The sequence below is a fragment of the Diachasma alloeum genome, unplaced genomic scaffold, assembly GCF_001412515.2.
Source record: "Diachasma alloeum isolate Michigan unplaced genomic scaffold, Dall2.0 Dall_scaffold_00269, whole genome shotgun sequence".
Classification (NCBI taxonomy): Eukaryota; Metazoa; Arthropoda; class Insecta; order Hymenoptera; family Braconidae; genus Diachasma; species Diachasma alloeum.
In genome coordinates this window covers 1,159,663-1,185,039 of record NW_021680408.1, presented here as the reverse complement: position 1 = coordinate 1,185,039, position 25,377 = coordinate 1,159,663, and the positions used below count along the sequence as shown (strand labels likewise).

Sequence of the window (25,377 nt, the reverse complement as noted above, 5' to 3'; positions counted from 1 at the left end):
GCCTCTCCACGCCGGTCATATCGGTCTGACCAATTGGGGCCCGAGGATTCAGTCGACTGGGCGGGGATTGGTGGACATTGCTGCATCTAACCCCTTTTGCTCGGCTGCTGTCAACAAACTGTCATCATGGGGTGCGTTGGAGAGGACAATCGCACATTTCGGAGTGAGAAAATTATTTTTGCTGGGGTTCTTTTTTTTGAGGGGATACGTCGGTGAAATTGTAGTCTTCACTAAGCTTTGGGACCCATTGGACCCATCAACTAGGGAAAATCACGGACCCGATCGATTTTGCCCCGTATAACCACGAAAAACTTGATTTTTTCCTGCTTTTACCTTCAAAATGCTCCTTGCGCCCTAGTTTTCATACGATTTTAGATTTTTTGGTTCCGAATGGCAGCATTGCAATCCTTCGATTTTCACATTCTCTAATTTTGATTGGAAATTATGCAAAATGGTTTGAAACGTAAAAATACGAAGCTTGGCGACCATGTCTGGGGAGCAATTTTGCTCGTTTTATGTCGACATAAAATCGTGAATTTAATGAAAAAATATAAGACATCACTCAGTCACATGCTCACTGTCAAATGGCGCGCTGTCATCTGTCCGCTGTCCCCTGCTTGTTTTTTAAATGTCCGTTACACTCCAAAGAACGAAGTTAAGCATCCGTTTTACTTTATTCGCAATAGGTCACGAATTAGTGAATTTTGAATTTCATAATTTTTCCTCGTCTCTAAAGTAGAACTAAAAACTTATTGGTTTTAGTAATCGATTTTTTTTTTAAGCCGCCGTTTCGCGTCCACCGGCCATTTTTTGTTCATAAAAATTAGATTAGGCATGATTACAATGTTCAATTACTAAAAACACTGATTTTGTTTAAACTGAAGAAAAATCTTTCTGTTCGCCTTAAAAAAGACGAATAATCCTTGTTGTTTTCTTAATCTATAAATACATTCGCGAAGCAGTATTTCCGCGCGGAACGCAAAAAAGTCCATTCAGAAAGACGAAAACTCAAATTAAATCTCAAAACTCATCAGGAGACGATATTTCTATCTCCAAAAAACTAGAACCCAATTTTCTCTATCCCTCGGGACCAATTTTTCCTACAAAACAGGGGATGAAAAAAACTTGTTTACTTTTTTTCCCCACCAACTATTGACAACAATGAAGCCGATGTACTGACTAGCGCAGTCTCTTCAAAATCATCCTGTTCATGTGCCCACAACACAGAGACGACTGTCCGTGGAATGTGACTTGACGTAGCCGGTGTCGGTGTCCTGTTCGTGGATGCCAGAATGTCAACTGCATACCACCAACTGCGTCCAAAAACGGTGAGCATTTTCGACTGATATATTTTCCCCTCAATCGACCCTCAAAACAGGGGATCAAACCCCACTGGGAGTTGTCTCATGGTCCCCCGAATTCCAACAATAAGAAACAACGTTGATCAAAATTCGGTTTTCGCGAATTTCTGAAGTGTTTTTTTAATGTCTGAAAAATTTATTGTAAAGGTGAAAAACTAAATTGAGGGGAAAAATGAGGGATGAAAATTTGATTAGTGGGTTGGCGGATTTTCCGGGTTCTCCTGGGGTAACAGTAGTAAATCAATTTTGTAAATAAAGGTGATGTGGTGTGTATTGACCTACTCTTGCTGCATATTAGCACAAGTGCTGATACGGAACATATTAAATATTGACTAGTGTCAACTATGGGAAAAAAAAGAGTGATTTTTTTAGAACATGTTTCGAATGAGTTGAGTGCCTGTGAGTGGTTTGATTGGAGTGTTTATTTCGAATAATTGGGATAATTGTCTAGGATATTTTTATCGGCTGGTAAATATTTCATTCTTTTGTTTATTACAGGGAGCAAATTGAAAATTATGATGAAATATTATGATTTAAATTGATAGAAATTTCAGGAAAATTGGAGACTTAGAAAATTAGAACAAATTGAATGAAAATTGTTTAATAAAATCCAATTTTTCAAGTATTTAAACAATGAAAGTCGTAAATTTCAAGGGCTAAAAATGAATATTTTCATAAATTCTCCTTAACCCCTTGTTTTTTAAAAATTCTCAAAAAAAAAAAACTCAAGAGGAAGACAAGTAACAGTTTATTAGAGTTCAATTTTGCAAATATTTTTAGAAAAATTCACTACGAAAATTCATTTTATGGTGTTTTTTATAGACAATTTTAAAAGCTAAGATAAGCTCCACAGAAAAATTATCTTCAAGCTCTTCATTTCTAAGATATTCAAAAATAAAGAACCGAAAATTCGAAAAACGCGGTTGTCAGAATGTCAGCCACTTTTTTCTAGTAATTTTTATTGTCTGAAAAATTTATTGTGAAGATGAAAAACTACATTGAGTGGAAAAAATGGGGGAGAAATGAGTATTTTCATAAATTCTCCTTAACCCCTTGTTTTTTAAAAATTCTAAAAAAAATAAACTCAAGAGGAAGACAAGTAACAGTTTATTAGAGTTCAATTTTGCAAATATTTTTAGAAAAATTCACTACGAAAATTCATTTTATGATGTTTTTTATAGACAATTTTAAAAGCTAAGAAAAGCTCTACAGAAAAATTATCTTCAAGCTCTTCATTTCTAAGATATTCAAAAATAAAGAACCGAAAATTCGAAAAACGCGGTTGTCAGAATGTCAGCCACTTTTTTCTAGTAATTTTTATTGTCTGAAAAATTTATTGTGAAGATGAAAAACTACATTGAGTGGAAAAAATGGGGGAGAAATGAGTATTTTCATAAATTCTCCTTAACCCCTTGTTTTTTAAAAATTCTCAAAAAAATAAACTCAAGAGGAAGACAAGTAACAGTTTATTAGAGTTCAATTTTGCAAATATTTTTAGAAAAATTCACTACGAAAATTCATTCTATGATATTTTTTATAGACAATTTTAAAAGCTAAGAAAAGNGAATGTCAACCACTTTTTCTAATAATTTTCATTGTCTGAAAAATTTATTGTGAAGATGAAAAACTACTATAAAAAACTATGATAAAAAAGAGTAGTTTTGTTGAATGAGTTGAGTGTCTGTGAGTGGTTCAGATTCCAGTGTTTATTTGGAATAATTGTCTAGGATAATTTTATCGTCTGGGAAACATTTCATTCTTCCGTTTATTACGTGAAGGGAATTACAAATTATATATTTTTTAAATGATTGATATTTGAAAAATTTGGATGGTTTTTAGAACAACATATAAATTGATAGGAATTTCGAACAAATTGAGTGTTTAATAAAATCTAGTTTCGAAGTTTCCGAATAATAAAAGTCGGAAATTTCAAGGGCTAGAAATGAGTATTTTCATAAATTCTCCTCAACCCTTTGTTTTTTAAAAATTCTCAAAATAAAAAAAATTAAATTTTCTTTAAGAGGAAGACAAGTAATAGTTTATTAGAGTTCAATTTTGCAAATATCTTTTGAAAAATTCACTATGAAAATTCATTTTATGATGTTTTTTACAGGCAATTTTAAAAGCTAAGAAAAGCTCCACAGAAAAATTTTCTTCAAGCTCTTCATTTCTAAGATATTCAAAAATAAAGAACCGAAAATTCGAAAAACGTGGTTGTCAGAATGTCAATCACTTTTTCTAATAATTTTCATTGTCTGAAAAATTTATTGTGAAGATGAAAAACTACTATAAAAAACTATGATAAAAAAGAGTAGTTTTGTTGAATGAGTTGAGTGTCTGTGAGTGGTTCAGATTCCAGTGTTTATTTGGAATAATTGTCTAGGATAATTTTATCGTCTGGGAAACATTTCATTCTTCCGTTTATTACGTGAAGGGAATTACAAATTATATATTTTTTAAATGATTGATATTTGAAAAATTTGGATGGTTTTTAGAACAACATATAAATTGATAGGAATTTCGAACAAATTGAGTGTTTAATAAAATCTAGTTTCGAAGTTTCCGAATAATAAAAGTCGGAAATTTCAAGGGCTAGAAATGAATATTTTCATAAATTCTCCTCAACCCCTTGTTTTTTTTAAATTCTCAAAAAAAAATAAACTCAAAAGGAAGACAAGTTACAATTTATTAGAGTTAAATTTTGCAAATATCTTCAGAATGAAATCAGTATGAAAATTCATTATACGATGGTTTTTATAGCCAATTTTAAAAGCTAAGAATAGCTTCAAAGAAAAATTATCTTCAAGCTCTTCATTTATAATGAAGGATCTAATGCGAAAATTCCAATAGAATTTTCTATTAAATTTTTTCATACGTGAAATTCTCCGCAACCTTTCATTTCCCAGATATTCGCAAAATAATAAAAATGGAATTGAAAAAAATAAGCACAATATTACCTAACTCTGCACATAAAGTACTATTGAATTCCTCGAATTACAACGGAATGACTCATGAAAAACGAGAGACTGCGTCTCACAAATTGGAGAAAGGTGTTATGACACATAAGAAGGTATTTAAACCGCAAACTGACCTCTGAGTATTTCGATCGCACTGTCCAGAATTGAGTTTATACTGATTCAGGTCAACATGAGCCGGCTCAGGCACAAGTATCATCTGAAACGTCTAGTTGAGACCCACAGTCACTCAATTGGTACCCGACCAACAGCTCAAAAAAGAGAATAATACATTTCGCCATTTATCATTCCCTCAATTCATTCGCCCAATCTATTTCCATTACTATTATTATTTCATTTCTCTCGACGAAAAATATTACCCAGGGGTTCAATGACAGTGCAGACACATTCCACGGTGGGATACGTATATAGACCAGGGGAAAAGGTGAAATTAAACTTGTTATGTAATCGTAACCATGTAATACAATAAAACGGAAGATAATTGATGGCCATTAATCGGCATAGGCACGAGACATCGTGCCGGTTCCAAGGGTTGTTGAGAAATCACTTTATTGGGTTTTTTTTTCACTCAAGTACGTGTTACACTGACCCTGTAGCTTGTTTATGGCCAGTGAGTTTTACCTCGGTAATTTCTAAAGTGTCGGTTTATTTGTTTTTTTTTTAATTTTGTTGAATGTGGTATTGATTTCTGCTTGTAATCAGGGAAATAAAGGTGAGGGGGAAGGGGTAATGAGGACAATTAGGAGTTTATATTTTGAAGTGGTGATCTGTTGGTATTATTCGATAGTGAAGTGGTGGAACTGCTACTGTGGTGAGACGAATTGACTTCGAGATTAATTTTTTACGAAGTTTTCCGAATGTAAGAAGATTGCGAAATTTTTAAAAGATTCTCAAGCTGTCGATTGTAATTTTGATATCTTTCCTCAATTTTGGAATTATTCCGCACTACATTTTTTTACATTCAATTATGTGTTATAATAGTTTGTTTATGGCCAGTGAGTTTTACCTCGGTAATTTCTAAAGTGTCGGTTTATTGGTTTTTTTTTTTTAATTTTGTTGAATGTGGTATTGATTTCTGCTTGTAATCAGGGAAATAAAGGTGAGGGGGAAGGGGTAATGAGGACAATTAGGAGTTTCTATTTTGAAGTGGTGATGTGTTGGTATTATTCAATAATGAAGTGGTGGAACTGCTACTGTGGTGAGACGACTTATCGAAATTAATTTTTTATAAGGATGTTTCAAACCTGTTGATAAACATTTTGATATCTTCCTTCAATTTTGGAATATTTTGCAGTGTTGGTTTTTTTTTACTGAAGTACGTGTTAGAATAACTTGTAACGGCCTGTGAGTTTTACCTCGGTAATTTTTAGTCTCGGTTTATTGTTTTTTTTCAATCTCATTCGGTGAAACTACAGATAAAAGGGGAGGTCGTAGTGAGAACAATAATGAGTTTTTACTTTGAAGTGATGATGTGGCGGGATTATTAAATAGCGAAGTGGTGGAATTATTACTGCAGTGAGACGAGTTGACAAGGAGATTTTCAACCGGAGATTTTTATAAAGCGGTTTCTAACTTGTCGATAAAATTATTGATATCTTTCCTCAATTTTTTTGCTCAAGTACTTGTTACAATAGTCTGTCTACACTGAGAGACAAAGTTAGTTGAACTGAAAAATTATGTTTCCATGAAATGATCTTTTGTCGTGTTGAATCAATTTACTTGTGGACAAAAAAAAGTTTTCACAAACACATGATAATTTTCGTACATTGAAAAGACGAGAGCTTTTTGGGTCGCGAGTTCCACCTTAATCATTTCGCAAGTGCCCGTTTGTTACAAAATAGTAGGTTAAATAGTCGATGCTGGGGACTTTGGTCTCAATATTTTTCCCAAAAAATTACGATTAGACAAAAATTTTGCAAAAAAAATCGAAAAATATTAATAATTGAGGGAGTTATGATCTTTTGACAATTTCGAGTTTTCGTCAATATTTTTTTTTTAGATTGGCCCAATATCTGGGCGGGATTTCAAGCTATCAAATATAACTAGAAACCCCGCTGAGATATTGGGGCCAATTTGAAAATAGTATATTTCGTCATTAGGCCGAAAAAAACTTTTCTGCCGAATATGAGGTTTGCAGCACGAGCCGAAGGCAAAGGCTGCAATCATATTCGTCAGAAAAGTTTTTTTTGGCCGTATGACGACCAATATTTTTTGTCATGACGGCCGTAGGCAGAGATTCACGGACGCGGAGTGTCCGTGAAACGCTGCCTTATGGTCGGAATGACAAAAAAAATATTGACAATAAATGGAAATTTTCAAAAAATAATAATTCCCTCAATTATTAATATTTTTCAATTTTTTTTTCTTTTCAAAATTTTTGTCTAATCGCCATCTTTCCAGAAAAAAATGACACGAAAATCCCCAGCATCGATTTTTTTAGCCTGCTGATTTGACGTGGATCTGCTTATATTGGTTTCTACATGCCATCAGGGAAATAAAAAATCCAACCTTAAATGTATTTTCATTCCTCAGATGAATATCATCACTAAAAATAATACTTACCTGAATTCTCCATTATTTTTCGGAAGACTTTTTTGTTCGGGGAAGGAAATGAATATTTCCCCTAGATTCTTAAATGAAAATGCCTGTATGAAATCGAGACATTACTACTGAGAATGATAGTTCTTATTGAAAATTGATTTTCCAGAGTTGAAAAGCGATAATTGTTCAAATTTGCGAATACCCACGAAGACAAATATTATCAGTCATAATATTTCAAAGTGATGAATAATCAACTATTGTCCAATACTTGATAATTTTTATCAATTTTTCAGCTTTTTTAAATTTTTACCTCGAACCGGTTTACCACAAAACCAAAGAACTGACGCTTTTGAGTAAAGTAGAACTATTTATTTGAACCTGGTCTATTCAGCAATATTTTTCTTGGAAATTACTAAACCCACGAATTTATTCAAAAATAAACAATAAATAAATTAATTAATTAATTAATTAATAATTCACTTATTTAGTAATTTCCTTCTTTTTCATTTCACAACAAACTGGTCAAGGTGACCCTTTGACCGACTTGCCCCCTGAAAAAATCCAAGATCTGACACTTTGGCCCCCGGTGAAGAAAAATTTTTTTCAGTTTCAACTTTTTCCACATACTTTTGAGAGTTCTGAATAGCCCATCGCTTAAATAGTTGGAATCAACGTTACTTTTTTTATTTACTGATAAGAATAATAATTTCCTATTCCGTAGAAAAAAAAACATGCGGTGCTAAAAATTTAGTAGCTAAAAATTCAGAAGAAAAGTTTCCTAAGATTCCACAGTTTTCAGTAATTTATTAGATTATATTTTGTTCCTGGCAACAGTTGCAATTTTTCGAAGAATATTTCCGATGACCACAACAAAATTGTATATTTCGTGACGAGTGCGGAAAAGAGATTATAAACAGAGGGGTTATTTTGGGGTGCAGCGTGGGATTATATCACTCGCCTTCGGCTCGTGCTATAAACCTCCCACGAGCCAAAAAACACTTTTGCCACGAGTATCGAACGATATTTTTCATTACAATGTGTGGAAAAGGGACGTTTTAGGCACGCAAAGCCTAAATAGTTACTTTTTCGCACAGCGTGATGAAATAGTATATTATGACCCGTGGGAAGTGTGTAGCGCTTCCAAGAATAATACTTTTCCCACGAGTGTCGAACCCTATTTTTCATTACAATGTATGGAAAGTGAGATTTTACGCACGAGTGATTAAATGTACTGCCATAACACTCCTATTATTCATACCGTTTTCACGGCTGACTGCTCAGAGATACGAAAAAAAGTACCGAATACAAAATGTTCCTTCACCAAAAATACACGTATTCAGTCTATGAACTTTTTTCTGTATCTTCATTATTTAGATAGATATCTGACATTTACTCGGGAGTAAAGGTGCTTGACGTGCTCTCAAAATAACGTAGATATAAGAAAAAGTCAATAAATCAAATTCATGCATTTTTCGTGGAGGAGGATTTATTATGCTGAACTTTCTTCCGTATCTCCAACTGTTTAGCGGCGAAAGCATTGTAAAAAATAAAACTTATGAGAAATTTTCTTCAATGACTGCCCCATTCGCTTGATGAAAAAAAAAATCACGCCTCTTAAAGAAACATTTATTCAATTGAAATGACGTTTATTTACTTTAAATAATCGATTTCTCACCACGTGCGGGAAATCGTCTCCCAGATTCCTCAAATCTTCAACCTACCAGATACAAATGACCCGGAATCCAGTATCTCGCCGCAAAAAAACATCAAACGTAAACATAATTTCCTGAATTGTAACTGCGTCCGCACTCTCCTCAATCCTGCACTTATCAATTGCGCAAATTCTATAATTGCCGGCGAAAAAAGACGCGCAAAAAGTCCATGTCGGTTATCACGGGTGTTAATCATGCGATAAACCGGTGTCGGAAAAATGCATTTTTGAAGATAATCAGTTAAATAAAGTTCATATGAAACGTAAACACAATTTCTCGAATTTTAACTGTGTACGTGTTTTGCGTATTTTTATATTATCAGTTGTTTGAATTCCAATTGATGGACAAAGAGAAGTGATAAAAAAAACACAACAAAAAGTGAGAAACGTACAACACCGAAGGTTGTAATATTTTCACCATTCGACAGTTTGTCATTACTTCTGTAGTGCACTTTACAGTCGTTAATATAAAATAACGCGGTGGCACTTGTTCAGTCGCGAGTTGATTTCTGAATGTAGCTGAAGTACAAAACAGTTGTCATAAATTAAGTGTAATGAATCACATGAATTGAATTAATTCACTCTAATCATTTGAATTAAGGAAGATTGAGGACACTGTCTGGACTGTCTCTCAGACCTGACAAAAGGAAAATTGAGGTGGTGATAGGACACTGAGTGGATGAAGTGGAAGAAGCTGGAAGACGTGATAAGTCGTTTAGTGAATTATGGCTATTGTTCACAAACGTGAGGATTGGGAGGAAAGTAGGACTGGAAAGATCAAAGGATTTTTGTGCAAACGACTGCCGATACTTTCTTGGCTGCCACAGTATGACTCGGAGAAGGCAATCAGCGATGCTATTGCTGGGATTACGGTGGGACTCACTGTCATGCCGCAAGGACTTGCTTATGCTATTTTAGCGGGACTCGAGCCTCAGGTAAATCATTTCAATTATCGTTTTTACGAATGGGAGAGGACGAGACAGTTCCGGGCTTCATCAAACGATAAAATTTCGTAGAAAAATCTGAAAATTGTAGTGAATTTATATTGGAAATTATTTTTTGGCCGATTCTATTGAAAAATTATGCACCTTTTGCGCGAAATTGAAAATGTCTGATAGACAATATTTTATGGAAAAAATACGGGAAATTTCATCTTTCTATGCAATTTTTTTTATTGAAACATTTTCGATAGAAAATGTGCCTTTTTCGTTTCTCGACAGGAGTTTCCTGTTTTTTTTAAATATTTTTTTTCTCTTTTCGTTAAAAATGTTGAAGAAAAAACATTAGAAAATTTGGGCTGAGGAATTTCTATGGGAAATCTTTGAATAGAATTACTTGTACAGAAAAATCCAATTCAATCCATTTTTTTCCACGATTTTTATGGGAAAAATACGTGAAATTTCATGTTGGTGTACAACTTAGTCTATTGAGATATTTTCTGTAGGAATTCCTCGACAGCAGTTTTCGGTTTTTTCACTCAATTATTTTATTCTGTTTTTGTTAAACAAAATCGAACAAAAACAATTAGAAAATTTGAGCCGAGGAATTTCTGTAGGAAATATCTCAATAGAATTAGTTTTGCACCAATAAAATAAAAAAACAAATTAGTTTTGCATAGAAAAATCGAATTCAATTGATTTTTTTCCGTGATTTTTATAGAACAAAAAAGTGAAATTTCATCTTTATATACAATTGAGACATTTTCTGCAGAAATTTCTCGACAGGAGTTTTCTGTTTTTTTCAATCGATTTTTCCTCCCTTTTCATTAAAATAATGAACAAGAAAAGAGAATTTGAGTAGTGAAAATAGATATTTGTGCGAAATTCCTTTGGCTACAAAAATGATCTCTCGACCTTTTTTTTGCTCGACATCACTTCAGCAAAGATTATCCTGTTTTTTGTATATTTTTCCAAATTTCGATGAGCCCCGTTTATTTTTGAATTACCTTTACCCATACATTTTAACATGTTTCCTTCACTGAAGATAATCGAACCATTACATCAATGATAAAGAGGTTCAAAAATCAGCTTGAGTTTTTCAAACACCTTTTCAAATGTATTTTATGTTGCGAAGGAGTCATTCACGTGGAAAGTCAAAATTCTGAAAGAAGACGAATTGTCTTCATTCTTCCCTTACTTCACTACTGATCTTATCAACTCTCCATTATTCTTTATTTATCTATGTTGATCGAATCTGCATTGTATTATTTGAATTGTTTTTCGTATATTTTTCCAAATTTCGATGAGCCCCGTTCATTTTTGGATTCATTTCGTTTCGTTTCCTTTCTTTCTAAAATTTTCTTCTCATCATTTTGGATTATCACTGTGTTACAGTATGGATTGTACTCTGCATTTATGGGCGCCATTGTTTACGTCGTCTTTGGCTCCTGCAAAGACATTACCATCGGCCCGACAGCTCTGATGGCAATTATGACGCATGAGTATGTCCAGGGAAAGAGTCCAGACTTTGCTGTTCTCCTCGCCTTTCTCGCCGGCTGTCTTCAACTCGTCATGGCTTGTCTGCATTTAGGTATGCACATCAATCAACTACGTCAGCTTTATGAAAATCCATGGAGATGTTGAGTGACAGGGGGAAAGTGCATCATTACCTGCAAATGCAAGGAATTTTGTACTTTTTCTTCTCTCTCACTTCTTTGGAATTCTATTGAAACTAAGGTAAATGTCCCTACGCTAGTTTAGCTAAGCTGAACACATCATTAATCTAATATTTTTATCGAAATGAGCGTGACAATGCGATGGTTTAAATTAGATAGAGGGGAAAACCTTCAGAATTCGAATTCACTTATATTAATCATGATAATGACTATTTTTGCTTTCGAATGGAAGCTTTGTAATTGGGCGATTTTTCGATTCTCTAATTTTGCTTGAAAATGACTTAGAATGTCATGAAACGTCGAGACATGATGTTTTTAGAACATGTCTGTGAGTACGGCCGGATGTGCGTACAAAATTCTGGCAATTTTTTTATAAATTTTAACAAAAAATGGATTAAAGTGATAGATAAAAATCTGAAATTTTGGCTCATAATTGGTATTGTTTGGGAGCATTTTCTTCTCTCTCACTTCTTTGGAATTCTATTGAAACTAAGGTAAATGTCCCTACGCTAGTTTAGCTAAGGTGAACACATTATTAGTCTAATATTTCTATCGAGATGAGCGTGACAATGCGATGGTTTAAATTAGATAGAGGGGAAAACCTTCAGAATTCGAATTCACTTATATTAATCATGATAATTACTATTTTTGCTTCCGAATGGAAGCTTTGTAATTGGGCGATTTTTCGATTCCTTAATTTCCCTTGAAAATGACTTAGAATGACTTAGAATTTTGTAATAAATATAAATTTCCATTTTTCATCGGGAATTTTCTGAAGTGAAAATAAAATGTCAGAATTTTTAATTCGAATTTTCACTACGAAAAATGAGTTTAACAACGTTAATAGATTTTTATTTTTCTGTAGAAATTCTTGGGCATGAAATTCCTAATCTGTCACTAGGAACAACGCAAATTTTTTTAATCCCACATTTCTTCAAATCTGATGAAATTTCGATAGAACAATGAGGCTTTTTTTTCATTGTCGAAGGCATCGGAAACTACTGAAGCATAGAACGTATTTCGTATCGAGAAAAACAAAAAATGCGTAACTTTCTAAATTCGCGTATATCGGTTTCTATTTACAACTGCCGTTGGAATAATCGCTTCATACTCGATAAATGACCTCGAGTCTATGTTGAAGAGAATCTTCATCGAAATTATTTTTGCATTTTCTGTCCAAATTATCGATTCTCGCGATTTCAGACCATTTGTCTGTGATTAATTCAGTAAGTAACTTGTGTCTCATTACGTATTACTTTACGAAAAACGAGACACCTATGAAAAAATCGTGTAGAAAGTTTCTATACGGATTGCGTATAGAATTTTTATAGGATTTTCGTATATGATATTCGTATATTTCTATACTGATATTTTTTATACAAATTATTTCTATACGATTTCTATACGTTTGATCCTATCCAACCCACTGCCACATGTATAGAAACATTTCGTATGGAGTTGTGACATTTCTCTACGTTTTCTCTGGAGTGTTGACATCTTTCGTATGAAAACAAAAAGTTATGTAAAAATTTATGTTTAGAAATAATTCGTATAGAAAATATTCATATAGAAATATCCGAATATCATATACGGAAATCCTATGGAATCTTTATACGCAATCCGTATAGAAAATTTCTATACGATTTTTTCATACGTGGAATCCTCATAAAAAATGGAAAGAAAATCCAAGTCGGGAAATGTCGTGTGGATAATCATTATGTGCGATGGAATTACATGATGAGTAAGGAAGATAGCTGTAAATCAAAGGGTTGAAAAAAAAACATCGTTATGGAATAAAAAATCACGCACGAAAAAATTTCATAGAAAAAACTAGAAAATTATATAGAAAATCCTATCGCATTTCCATCCAAAATGGTGTTAGTTTCTGGTCCATTCTGTTGAACAATTTCGCAGTTTTACAATATTTTTTTTAATAGAAAATGTCTAATATAAACTATTTTATAAAAATATTCAGTGGAATTTTATTTTTATTTACAATTTTCTTTATTGAGACATTTTTCGTAGAAATTCCTCGATATGAATTTTTCAATTTTTTTCGACTCTATTTTTGTAATTTTTTTAGCTATGAAAGTAACCCCTAGACCATTTTGCCACTTTGGATATTTTTTCTAGTTTTTGATGAGCCCCGTTTATTCTTGGATTATTTCTACCCATTAATTTTGACGTTTCCTACAATGAAGATAATTGAAACATTACCTCAATAATAAATGGATTTAAGGGTCACGTCGAGTATTTTCAAACACTTATACAAATGAATTTCATGTTGCGGAAGAGTCATTCATATGGAAATTGAAAATTCCTAAAGAAGTCGAGTTATCTCCATTGTTCCCTCACTTTACTACTGATCTTATCGATTCTCCATTGTTCGTTATTTGTTTATGTAAAAGTATCTTCATTGTAAGATTTTATTGTCAAAAAATCAAAACCAAGGTTTTTGCAAAAAAAATTGTGCCAAGGAAAAGTTTTGTTCGGTTATACTCTACAAAAGATATAATTGTTATGCTTTGAAAAAAGATAGCAAATTAAAAAAATAAAATGAAAAAAAGGCAAGTCAGGAATTGTCGTGTGGATAATCATCATGTGCAATGAAATTATATGATGAGTAAGGATGATAACTCTAAATCAGAGCTGAAAAAAAACACCGTTACGGAATAAAAAATCACGCACGAAGAAATTTCATACAAAAACCTAGAAAATTCTATGGGAAATCCTATCGCATTTCTATCCAAAATGCTGTTAGTTTTTGGCCCATTCTATTGAACAATTCAGCAGTTTTGAACAATTTTGTTGTAGAAAATGTCCGATAGAAACTGTTTTATAAAACTGTTGTGGATTTTTTTTCATTGAGTAATTTTTTAGCTACAAAAATAATCTCGACATTTCTTATCCTTCAAATCACTTTAACAGAGGTTTAATTATTCTTTGTATATTGTTTTCTACTTTTAGATGAGCCCCGTTCATTGTTGGATTACTTCTGCCCATTAATTTTTACATGTTTCCTACAATGGAGATAATTGAAACATTACCTCGATAATAAATTGATTTAAGAGTCACGTCGAGTGTTTTCAAACTCTTGTGCAAATGAACTTTAGAAATTGAAAATTTCGAAAGAAGACGAGTTATCTTTATTGTTCCCTCGTTTTACTACTGATCTTATCGATCTTCCATTATTCGTTATTCGTTTACGGTAATGGAATTTACATTGTAGCACTCCATTGAAATATACGCGTGAAAAAATTTAATAGAAAAACCTAGCGAATTCGCTAGACAATTCTATTGGATGTCTATTGAAATTTCTATTGGTTTTTGGACGATACCATTAAAATGTTCAATAGAAAATATTCTGTAGAAACAGTCAGAAGAATTTGATTCTTCTTTACAACTTATTCTATTGAGATATTTTCTACCGAATTTACTCGGCTCAAATTCTCAATTTTTTTTGTTTAATTTACTTCATGACAAGAAAAGAAAAATACAATGAAAAAAATTTGGAAAATTTGAGCCGAGGAAATTCTATAGAATCTCAGTAGAATAAGTTGTATAGAAAAATCGAATTCTATTGACTTTTTCAATAGAAATCCAAGAGAATTTTATAAAAAATTCGCTAAGTTTTTCTTTTAATTTTTTTCGTGCGTATATCCTTGGAAATTTTCCACATTTTATTCTCATCATTCGCGTTTATTGCTATTCCACCCCCTAAACCGATTTGCAATGTCCCAAAAACTGAATTGAACCCCCCTTTCACACGGAAATATTTATATTTTGAGAAATATATTTAAAAAATGGCTTAAATTGGCGCAATTTATATAAAAAAAAAAAAAAAATATCTGTTTTATATACATTTTTATACATTCTTTATGAATTTGAAAAATATATGGAGTTAGCCCATATTAAGGATTGACGTAAGCATCTTTTTTACAAGAATAAATTTTTTTATGGTCAAATGCCATGAAACTTTGGCAAAACGTTATTTGAACTATTATAAAATGATCGATCTATCGCTCAGCTCTTCGTCATATTGTCAATATCGATTTTTTTGGTTTTTTATATTTTAGTTGATATCGACAATATGACAAAAAGCTAAGCGATAGATCGATCATCTTATAATGATTCAAATAACGTTTTGCCAAAGTTTCATGGCATTTGACCATAAAAAAATTTACTCTTGTGAAAAACTCCCGCCAAAATTGCTTACGTCAATCCTTAAATATATTTTTTGTATATTTTTTTATGAGGGCAGACGTTCTAATCGACTTCATCTCGATCCCCGTGACCGTGGGCTTCACCTCAGCAACATCCGTAATCATCGTGGCCTCGCAGCTGAAGGGAATGCTGGGCCTCAAGATCACCTCGTCAGGCTTCATCGACACAATCACCAAAGTTCTGAGGAACATTGGCGACACGAATCCCTGGGACGCCGGTATGAGTTTCTCCTGCATCATTTTCCTCCTCTCCCTGAGGAAGATGAAGGACATAAAGTTCGGATCGCAGAGTGGAAAGCCCTCCAGGGACCGACGAACTCTCGCTAAAATAATCTGGCTGATTTCAACAGCGAGAAATGCCATTGTCGTCGTCGTGTGCTCGACAATTGCTTACAAAATGAACTCCACGACTGGCTCGCCCTTCATCCTGACTGGACCAGTGAGATCTGGCCTGCCACCATTCGGTTTACCTCCATTCTCCACGACTAGCAATGACAAGGAGCTGAATTTCCTGGAGATGTGCAGCGAATTGGGCCCAGCGATATTCCTGGTTCCCATAATTGGGGTCCTGGGGAATGTGGCTATTGCCAAGGCATTCGCCAATGGCGCTAGTGTGGATGCTACGCAGGAATTACTGACCCTGGGACTCTGCAACGTCCTGGGATCTTGTGCCAGGGCCATGCCTGTCACTGGCTCCTTCAGCAGATCTGCTGTCAATCATGCCAGTGGGGTCAAGACACCCATGGCCGGACTTTACACTGGCCTTCTCATCATTCTTGCACTCAGTCTTCTCACACCTTATTTTTACTTCATTCCCAAAGGTTTGTTATGCTCGATTTTTCGTAATTGTTGATCAGTTGTTAATTTTCAGTTATTTCGCTGAGAGAAAAATTTGCTCTGCGGAAGAATTTTATTGTTCCTGATGATCACAAAAAAAAATTAGGTTTTGTGAAAGATTAAATTTCCTTCTATCACGTTGGCTAATTTCAAAATTCTGAAATATTCTCACGTGGATCCCAGAGTTTTTCGGCAGCGCTAATCACGGATGAAAAAAATTAAAGAAATTTAATTTAAAAAATTGAATTAATGCGTTGGAAAATTCTATTGAGCTTCCCATTAGTTTGTGGCCGATTCTATGAAATGTTTAATAGAAATTATTCATTAGAAAAAGTCAATAGAATTCGATTTTTATCGAAACGTTCAATTTAATCAAAACTCCATAAGAGGTCGTGTATAAGACTGATTTTGTTTATTTAATTTCTCGATATCCATAAGTTCTAAAATTTTAAAATTGTCACCGATGTTCACCATCTGTCTAATACTATTAATTAAAAAAACTATAACTTTGTTGGTGAATGTCAATTTTCAAGGTCATTGCCAAATTCACTTGGCACCCTTAACTCGGTTTACCGCTTCGCTACTGAATTTGTGGGATGATTGAAATATTTATGAAGTGCAATTTATTCAGATGATTATCGTATATTAGTTCACTGTACCCCATTCCATCTGCTTGTTCGTTTTTATGGTAATGAATTTTCCCTTTCATGTTTAATACAACTTTGTCGACGTTTCAGCCTCGCTGGCGGCAGTTATAATATGTGCTGTTATCTACATGATTGAGTACGAGGTAGTGAAACTCATGTGGAGATCAAGTAAGAAGGACCTGATCCCAATGTTCGCCACTTTCTTCCTCTGTCTTGGGATCGGAGTCGAGTATGGTATTTTGGTCGGCGTGGGAATCAATCTCATGTTCCTGTTGTATCCGTCAGCCAGACCCACTATTCACGTCGAGAAGTGTGTGGTAAGTTGCCATTCATAATTATAAACTCTGTCTGTATTAAAAATTCAGTAGCGAAGCTATAAAACGATTTAAGGCCCAGGTGTACTATCTTTGGAACGTCATCTCGATGTTTTTTTCATCTTTCGTCATCTGAAATTGTCAATTAAGTCCTGCAGCATGCAGAAGTTTTGAAAAATTATGAATGAATAATCAAAAAAAAGTAGAAGAAATTCTCAATTTTTTCACAGAGCATTTTTAATTTATATTCAGCATGAGTTGAATAACAAGAAATTGAAAAATGTACCTGATTTACGTTGACAAATGGCGGCCTGTCACCCAATATCTTGCAGGGGGAAGACTGATTTCATAAATCTTTCCCCACACTGCACAGAGAAATTTATTACGGAAAAGGCTCTTTGAAAAAAGTTGTAATATTTTGGAGAATTTTTTAATCACACTTTTATCACATAAAAATGGCAGATGACTACATACCACTGTTTTAAAAATTGAGATACCTAGCTGTCACTTCCCATGAGGAGTTAGTGTTTTGTTATCCACCATGGAAAATGACAGCTAATAGATAATTTGCCACAGCGAATCAGATATTTGTAATTTTTACTTTTTTCAACTCATTCTGAATCTCAATTAAAAACGTTCTTTGAAAAATTTCAGGATTTTTCCTTTTTTTATCATTCTATCATAATTTTTGAGAATTTCTACATGATGTACCACTCAATTGACAATTTTGGATTACGAAAGATGAAAAAAATCCAGATAACATTCGAAAGATAGTACACCCTGGCCTTAAATTTGAACAATTACAATGCTTCCATCCGGAAGCAAAAAATAGCTACAGTTCATCGATATCCTTGAACTATTTTACCGCGTCGCTATTGAATTATCTCCAACGACAATTAAATATTTTACCAATTATGTAGACAGCTCGAAAATGAACAATTTCACGAGAATTAGAGAGTAATTCCAAAAGTCAAGGTCTATAAGCGTTATTTACTGGAAATCCGTTGAAATAAAGAATTTAAAACAGTCTGTAAACTTTTTATCCCTTACGCAATTCTCCAACAACAGTAACAATTTATCATCGAATATAATGAATTCCCTCGTATTTTAGACGGAGTCAGGAACAGATTATCTCCTAGTGACACCCGGAAACAGCCTCTACTTCCCAGCAGTAGACTTCATAAAACAATTTGTTGGTCACGCTGGCGTTCGAGAGGGCTCAAGCCAATTGCCAGTTGTTGTTGATTGCAGATACGTTTTAGGTGCTGATTTCACTGCAGCCAAGGTAAGCAGCCCAATAAAACATGAGCAATAATAGAACTTTCATTTTTACAACCGGAGAGACCTTATTTATCAATCTGCGGGGCAATACTCACTGGCGTTTATGACTGCAGGGAATTGCAGCACTCATTGATGAGTTCAACATGAGGAAACAGGGACTTTATTTCTTCAATCCACGGTCAGACGTTGTGGCTGTTTTGCGCGGTGCCTGTGGCGAGGATTTTCAACATGTCGCCACTCAGGAGGAGTTGTCGTACCTTTTGTACCGAAATCGAGGTGATGCGGAATTTTATTTTCATTTACATTTGTATTTACATTTTAAGGGTGCCCAGTGAATTTGAAGAAAGATTCAAAAAAAAATTTTTTCCTTCCACCATCGGAGGAATATGTATTCATCCATCTGACAAAACTTCAAACCCGCAACCGGAACTAGACATCGAGAAAATAAATACGGAAAATCCTCCATTTCGCGTGACGATCCTCGAGAAAGCATGGGATCAAATGGGTACGGGGGATTCAAATATCTCTCCTATTCACCCCGGTACCCCATTGTTTTTTGTCGCTATCACATTTGACACATAATTCCCCATATCTTCAAATTTTTTCAAATTTTTCTTGAGTTCCTAGGGGGGCGAAACGTTCAATTTAATCAAAACTCCATAAGAGCCCGTGTATAAGACTGATTTGGTTTATTTAATTTCTCGATACCCATAAGTTCTAAAATTCTAAAATTGTCACCGATGTTCACCATCTGTCTAATACTATTAATTTACAAAATTATAACTCTGTTGGTAAATGTCCATTTTCAAGGTCCAAATTCACTTGGCACCCTTAAGGTCTATTAACATACATAAGAATCAAGTACATTGAGTAACAGTATCACAATGAGCTTGGACTTGAAAAAATAGTTAGTACAGCTTCAGCCCGAAGGCTATTACATGTATTTTGCATAAAGATTGCGAATTTTTTATTTTGTGGCGCTTAAGGAGTATGGGAAAAGAAACAGAATATGTAGCGTAGGGAAAAATTTAAGGATCAAAGAAAAAAAACCCTATTTCTGAAAAAAACCTTATTTCTTTTTTTAAAAAAAACCCTATTTCGAAAATTTATTTTTCATTGTAGGCAGTGAGGGAATTAAAAAGCAAGACGATCTTGTTATATTGTTGATGATCAGATGATTTTGATAATAGACTATTAGAAATTTAGATTGAATTTAGATTCTAGACCATTAGAAATTTTATGAAATTCAAGTCATTCGTTATTTGTTGTGAATTGGATTTTAATTTGAAAGTCAATTGTTAACGGAATTTCTGGGTAATCTTGGAAATTAAACAAAAGAAATTTTTTTCCTTGAGGCGATCGCTGATATTCCAACAAATATTGAAAACTTTAATAGAAAAACCTAGTGCTTTGTTAAACGAATTCTATTAGAATACTATCGGAATTGTATAAGAAATCTATTAGGATTTTGTTGAAATTCAATTAAATAATGTCGTATATTCTGTATCGTAATTGACGCGGTGCATAATGTATTTTTCGTTGTGGGAAAGAGTGATTTCAAAAATAAGACGATTTTATTATATTATTGGTGATTAAATTATTTTGATAATATGTTATTCTAGACTGTTGAAAATATTTTGACATTCAAGTCATTTGTTACTTGTTGTTATTTGAATTTTTAATGCTGTGAATTTGAAATCAATTCGAGATCTACTTGTCAATGGAATTCCTGATTAATCTTGGAAATTAAACAAAAGAGATTTTTTTCCGTAGAATAATTCATTGAAATACCAAATGCTTTCTTCAGGAAATTCAATTGAATTTCTATCAGAATTGTATAAAAATTTTATTGGAGTTCTGTTGAAATTCTATTAAATAATGTCGTATCTTCTCTATCAAAGTAGAGGTGATGTATAATCTCTTTCATTGTGGGAAATGGGGGAATTAAAAAACAAGCCGATTTCGTCATATTGTTGACGATCAAATCATTTCACCATAGGTGTTTCATATATAAAACAGAAATGTAAAAATTCACTCGAAAAACCTAGTGCTTTCTTCAGGAAATTGCATTGAGTTTCTATTGGAGCTCTGATTTACCAGAAGAATCCATTAATAAAAATAAAACCATAGCCACTGAGATTCATTTCCTCAATATGTTCATGCGATCTCCTCCATTATTTATTTTCTTGAAAATAATTGACTATAAGTGAAATAATTAATTGTCTAGTAATGAAATTGTCCTCTGGCAGTAAAAACAAGACACAATTGATCATGCTTCAAGCCTGGAAATTCATTCATTAATGATCTAATTATTTACTTTGCAGATAAATCCTCTCGACAATTATCACTGAAGCGTGATCTGTCCTGCGAGGCGCTAATGAGCCCTGGCATCGAGTTAACCCACCGGCCATCCCACACAAATTACCACGAGTTGAGTGAAGTGAAGAGAACCCTACTCCCTGCCACCGCCAGCTGAAAAGTCCAAGTCAACGTCTTCATCCACCAGTCGTTGCATTTTTTCTACCAAGACTTAGGAATTACTGCAAATAGCTTTTATGGAGTGAATCTCATTGAATCCGTCGCAAACACAAAGATAGGAACGAAACAGGCAACATCACACAATGAAAAATGAAAATTACCTAACAGTATTTTAATGAGGGCGATAGAAAAGTCAATCGAAAAAAATCTTTTCAATCGATTTAGACCTTCTGTTTTGTTACATGACATTTATTATACGGGTCCATGAGGAATTGATTTTACAAAAATATTAAAAAGTATAAATATAGAAATATATGAAAAAACTATTGGAAGTCACAATACATGTAATCTTCCTCAATTCCCAAATTCTTAATCCAATGTCACTCTCCAAAATACCCTGATTGCTCCCTGCTTCCACACCAGATACCTTGGGGTTGAAGTTGACTACAACCTCAACTTTGAAGCCCATGCGAACATCATTTTAAAAAATGCATTGCTCGAGGCGTGAAGTTCCGTGGCCTTACCTATAAGGATAAAGGGCTCAACATCCACCACATTACTAAAATATATAAAGCACATCGTCTAGACTGACAGAAAAACAAACACGTTGTCAAACAAGTCTTGTTTGGGCCAAGAAAATCGCTAGTTGAAAATTGTCAAAAAAGAATTTGTTTGGTTCGAATTTGAAGGTCTCAAACATGAATAATTGTTCTGCTTTCGACAGCAAAGAAATATTTGGCTCGAGAGGCGGATAATTCACACCAGACGGTGCCTTTTTAGGATGAAAATATCTCATATAAAGGAAAATTTATCAACAAATATTTTTATTCATTTTTTTTTAACTACTAAATCTATTTTTGCGACAAAAATTTTCCATTCCAGCGCACTCTCTGCATGTTTGGCACAGAAAAATCATTTTTTGATAATTTTCAAAAAACGATTTTCTAGGCACAAGTAAGACTTGTTTGAGAACTTTGTCGTTTTTCTCTCAGTGTACTACTCTATTCCAGACCTGATACCAAAGAAATAATAGGCGTAGCGGAAAGAACCACCCTCTGCGAAATGACAAAAACTCGCCACCCTGATAGCCCTCTCCATATTCCCTCCAATACCCAACTTTACGAACGCACTAAAATAGAACCCATCACCGACGATTCCACAAACTGAACGAGTTTTGCTCTTAGCAACCTGGACCACTCCAAAGAATAAAATCAAACATCCATTTTACTTTATTCATGCACAATAGGTCATGAATAAATGAATTTTGAATTTCATAAATTTTTCGCGCCTCTAGAGTAGGATTAAAAATTGATTGTTTTTAGTAATTGAAAATTGTAATCGTGCGTTATGTAATTTTTCTGAACAAAGAAATGGCTGGTTGAACCGAAAAGGCGAGTTTAAAAGAAAATTTATGGAATTTAAAATTTATTTGTTCATTATTTATTGCGAATGAAGTAAAACGGATGCTTAACTTTATTGTTTGGAGTGTAGTGAACATTTTTTTTTTTTTTTATGCTTATTTTATTCCGCTTCCAGTCTGATGAGACTATATGGCGATTGATCAAGACTTTAAAAATGGTTAGATCTCACCATTCTACCCGGCCAGGAATCGAACCTGGAACCTATCCGTTGTGAGGCAACGGCCTTAACCACTACGCCAGGCCACCGGGCACGTAGTGAACATTGAGAAAAAAAAAGCTAAAATCGTATGAAAACTACGGCGCAAGAAGCATTTTTACGGTAAAAACAAGACCCATAGGTGTAAAACAAAGAAAAACATTTGTAATACCAAAGAGATGAATAAATACTTAAAAAAGAACGGGCAAGATCGATCGGGTCCTCGATTTCCCCTAGTTATTCCCATATTTCGTCATATAGGGGAGAGTGGGGCAAAATGAAACAGTCGAAAAATGACAGTTTGACGCAATTCAAACAAAAAAAATTTTTTTTTGTTAAACATTTCTATCAACTTTTGGTTACTAACTTTTTTTTTCTTGAGGGTACTAATGAGAATAATAACTTTGCGTTCAGTAGAATGGAAAATCATTGAGAAGTTTTAACGGGAGAAGATTTTGTCAATGGATTAATTGAAAAGAAAATGAAACAGAAAAATCCAAAGTCCACAGGAAGGCCCGGGGCGAGACCCAGAGGGAGAAAAAGGAAATGATGTTGAAGGGTAGAGCTACTTTAAATTTCACGGACGTATCCCCTTAAGAGTGCCAAGTGAATTTGAAAAAAGATAAAAAAAAAAAAAAAAATTTTCTTTCCCTCCATCATTGGAGAAATATGTATTCATCCATCCGACGAAATTTCAAACCCGCAACCGGAACTAGACATCGAGAAAATAAATGCGGAAAATCCTCTATTTCGCGTGACGAACCTCGAGAAAGCATGGGATCAAATGGGTACGGCGGGTTGAAATATCTCTCTTATTCACCCCGGTATACCCCATTGCTTTTTGTCGCCATCACATTGAACACATCATTCCCCATATCTTCAAATTTTTTCAAATTTTTCTTGAGTTCCTAGGGGGTTGAAACGTTCAATTTAATCAAAACTCCATAAGAGGCCGTGTATAAGACTGATTTTGTTTATTTAATTTCTCGATATCCATAAGTTCTAAAATTTTAAAATTGTCACCGATGTTCACCATCTATCTAATACTATTAATTAAAAAAATTATAACTTTGTTGGTGAATGTGAATTTTCAAGGTCATCGCCAAATTCACTTGGCACCCTTAAAGAGATCAAGCAAGAATATGAATTCAGCCCTTCAGACGTTAGTTTCCGTTGAATATCCCAATATTAAAAAAGATATGGAAATTTCCCTGAACAACTCTCATTGATCTCTAGAAAGATCTCCCTATCCCCCACATCCCAACACAAAACTCGAAAGCTCCCCCTCAACTCAATTAAACCTCCCCCTCGCCCCGGTTCCGCACTTCGCTCCAGAATTTAAACGCAATCATCCGATAACAGCGCAGGAGTGAGATTCACCTCATATTGATCTGGCGTCAGCGCAGTTGAGATGACAAAATACATGGGTGGGATGCTCTCGTGACCTCCCCTGACGACACGTGCGCCAGCCCCAGAAGCCGTTGCGCTGCCAATCGCCACATGATCAACAAGTTAAGGCTTCTAATGTCCACAATACCCGAACAACAACTGAAACCCCTCCCAAGGTTCCCCTCCCCCTAAAATGTTCAAAAGCTCGCGACCCCAGTCAAAAATCTCGTCACCATCCCCAAGTGCTCAACACCTCGACAAATCAGTGCCGAAGATGAGTGAAAGCTCAATGTGATGCATACTGTGCTGCAGAAGGGCGTAATAATAATCCTAGTGATGTCGGTAACAATAATCCTCACCGGACTGTTAACAAAAGCCCGGAGGAACGAAATAATCCTCCAGATGATGGCCAACGTGAGTAGAAATCTCGATAAACTCGAGGCCGGACTCGATGCTATCAACAGTGAGACGGAAGTAGCAAAAACAAGATTTCTAAAATTGATTGGAATTCAGCGGGAGCGTTTGCTCGATTGTGTTTTCCGGAGGGTTGAACGGGAAAAGGAGAAGATAACAACTTTCACCAGTTCGAGGGACCCGCCTGAACTACCTTAAGAAGTCATCTTCACGTTGGAACACTTAATTATAAATTTAATCATCTCATGACAATCACCAGAAAATATTCACACGACTATTTACGATCAAATACATCAATTAATTGATAAATAATGCACCAACGAGTACTTTAGACATTAAATGAGGCACCTGATGTGAGGGAAGAAATTTTAAAGAAGAAATTAAAAAGAGTTTTAATGTTCTCTGGGTTATCACGATTTAATCTCCATTTATGTTAAAAATAATGAAGTGACAGTAATAAGAATAACGAAAAAAAAATTTCAAAAATTAATTGGAATTCAGCGGAAGTGTTTGCTCGATTGTGTTTTCCGGAGGGCTGAACGGGAAAAGGAGAAGATAACAACTTTCACCAGTCCGATGGACCCGCCTGAACTACCTTAAGAAGTCATCTTCAGGTTGGAACACTTAATTATAAATTTAATCACCCCATGACAATCACCAGAAGATATTCCCACGACTATTCACGTTTTCATACATCAATTGATCGATAAATAATGCACCAATGAGTACTTTAGAGATTAAATGAGGCACCTGATGTGAGGGAAGAAATTTTAAAGAAGAAATTAAAAAGAGTTTTAATGTTCTCTGGGTTATCACGATTTAATCTCCATTTATGTTAAAAATAATGAAGTGACAGTAATAAGAATAACAAAAACAAGATTTCAAAAATTAATTGGAATTCAGCGGGAGCGTTTGCTCGATTGTGTTTTCCGGAGGGCTGAACGGGAAAAGGAGAAGATAACAACTTTCACCAGT

General features: G+C 34.2%; 1 protein-coding gene across 5 annotated transcripts; it reads left to right on the top strand.

The window, feature by feature from the left end:
• The first annotated feature begins 111 nt into the window (after window positions 1-111).
• Window positions 112-21,308, top strand: LOC107037708 (sodium-independent sulfate anion transporter). Of its 5 annotated transcripts, none has more exons than XM_015256394.2 (9): window positions 112-163; window positions 1,228-1,328; window positions 9,194-9,523; window positions 10,922-11,117; window positions 15,464-16,246; window positions 17,000-17,226; window positions 18,335-18,508; window positions 18,618-18,780; window positions 20,829-21,308. In XM_015256394.2, exons 3-9 carry the CDS (start codon window positions 9,314-9,316, stop codon window positions 20,978-20,980), a joined length of 1,905 nt encoding a protein of 634 aa, XP_015111880.1. In that variant the 5' UTR covers window positions 112-163; window positions 1,228-1,328; window positions 9,194-9,313; the 3' UTR covers window positions 20,981-21,308. The 5 variants fall into 5 exon arrangements, with proteins under 5 accessions (XP_015111880.1, XP_015111879.1, XP_015111881.1 ...); XM_015256393.2 differs by having other exon boundaries at window positions 1,168-1,328; XM_015256395.2 differs by having other exon boundaries at window positions 1,168-1,328; window positions 9,190-9,523.
• Window positions 21,309-25,377: the final 4,069 nt, after the last annotated feature.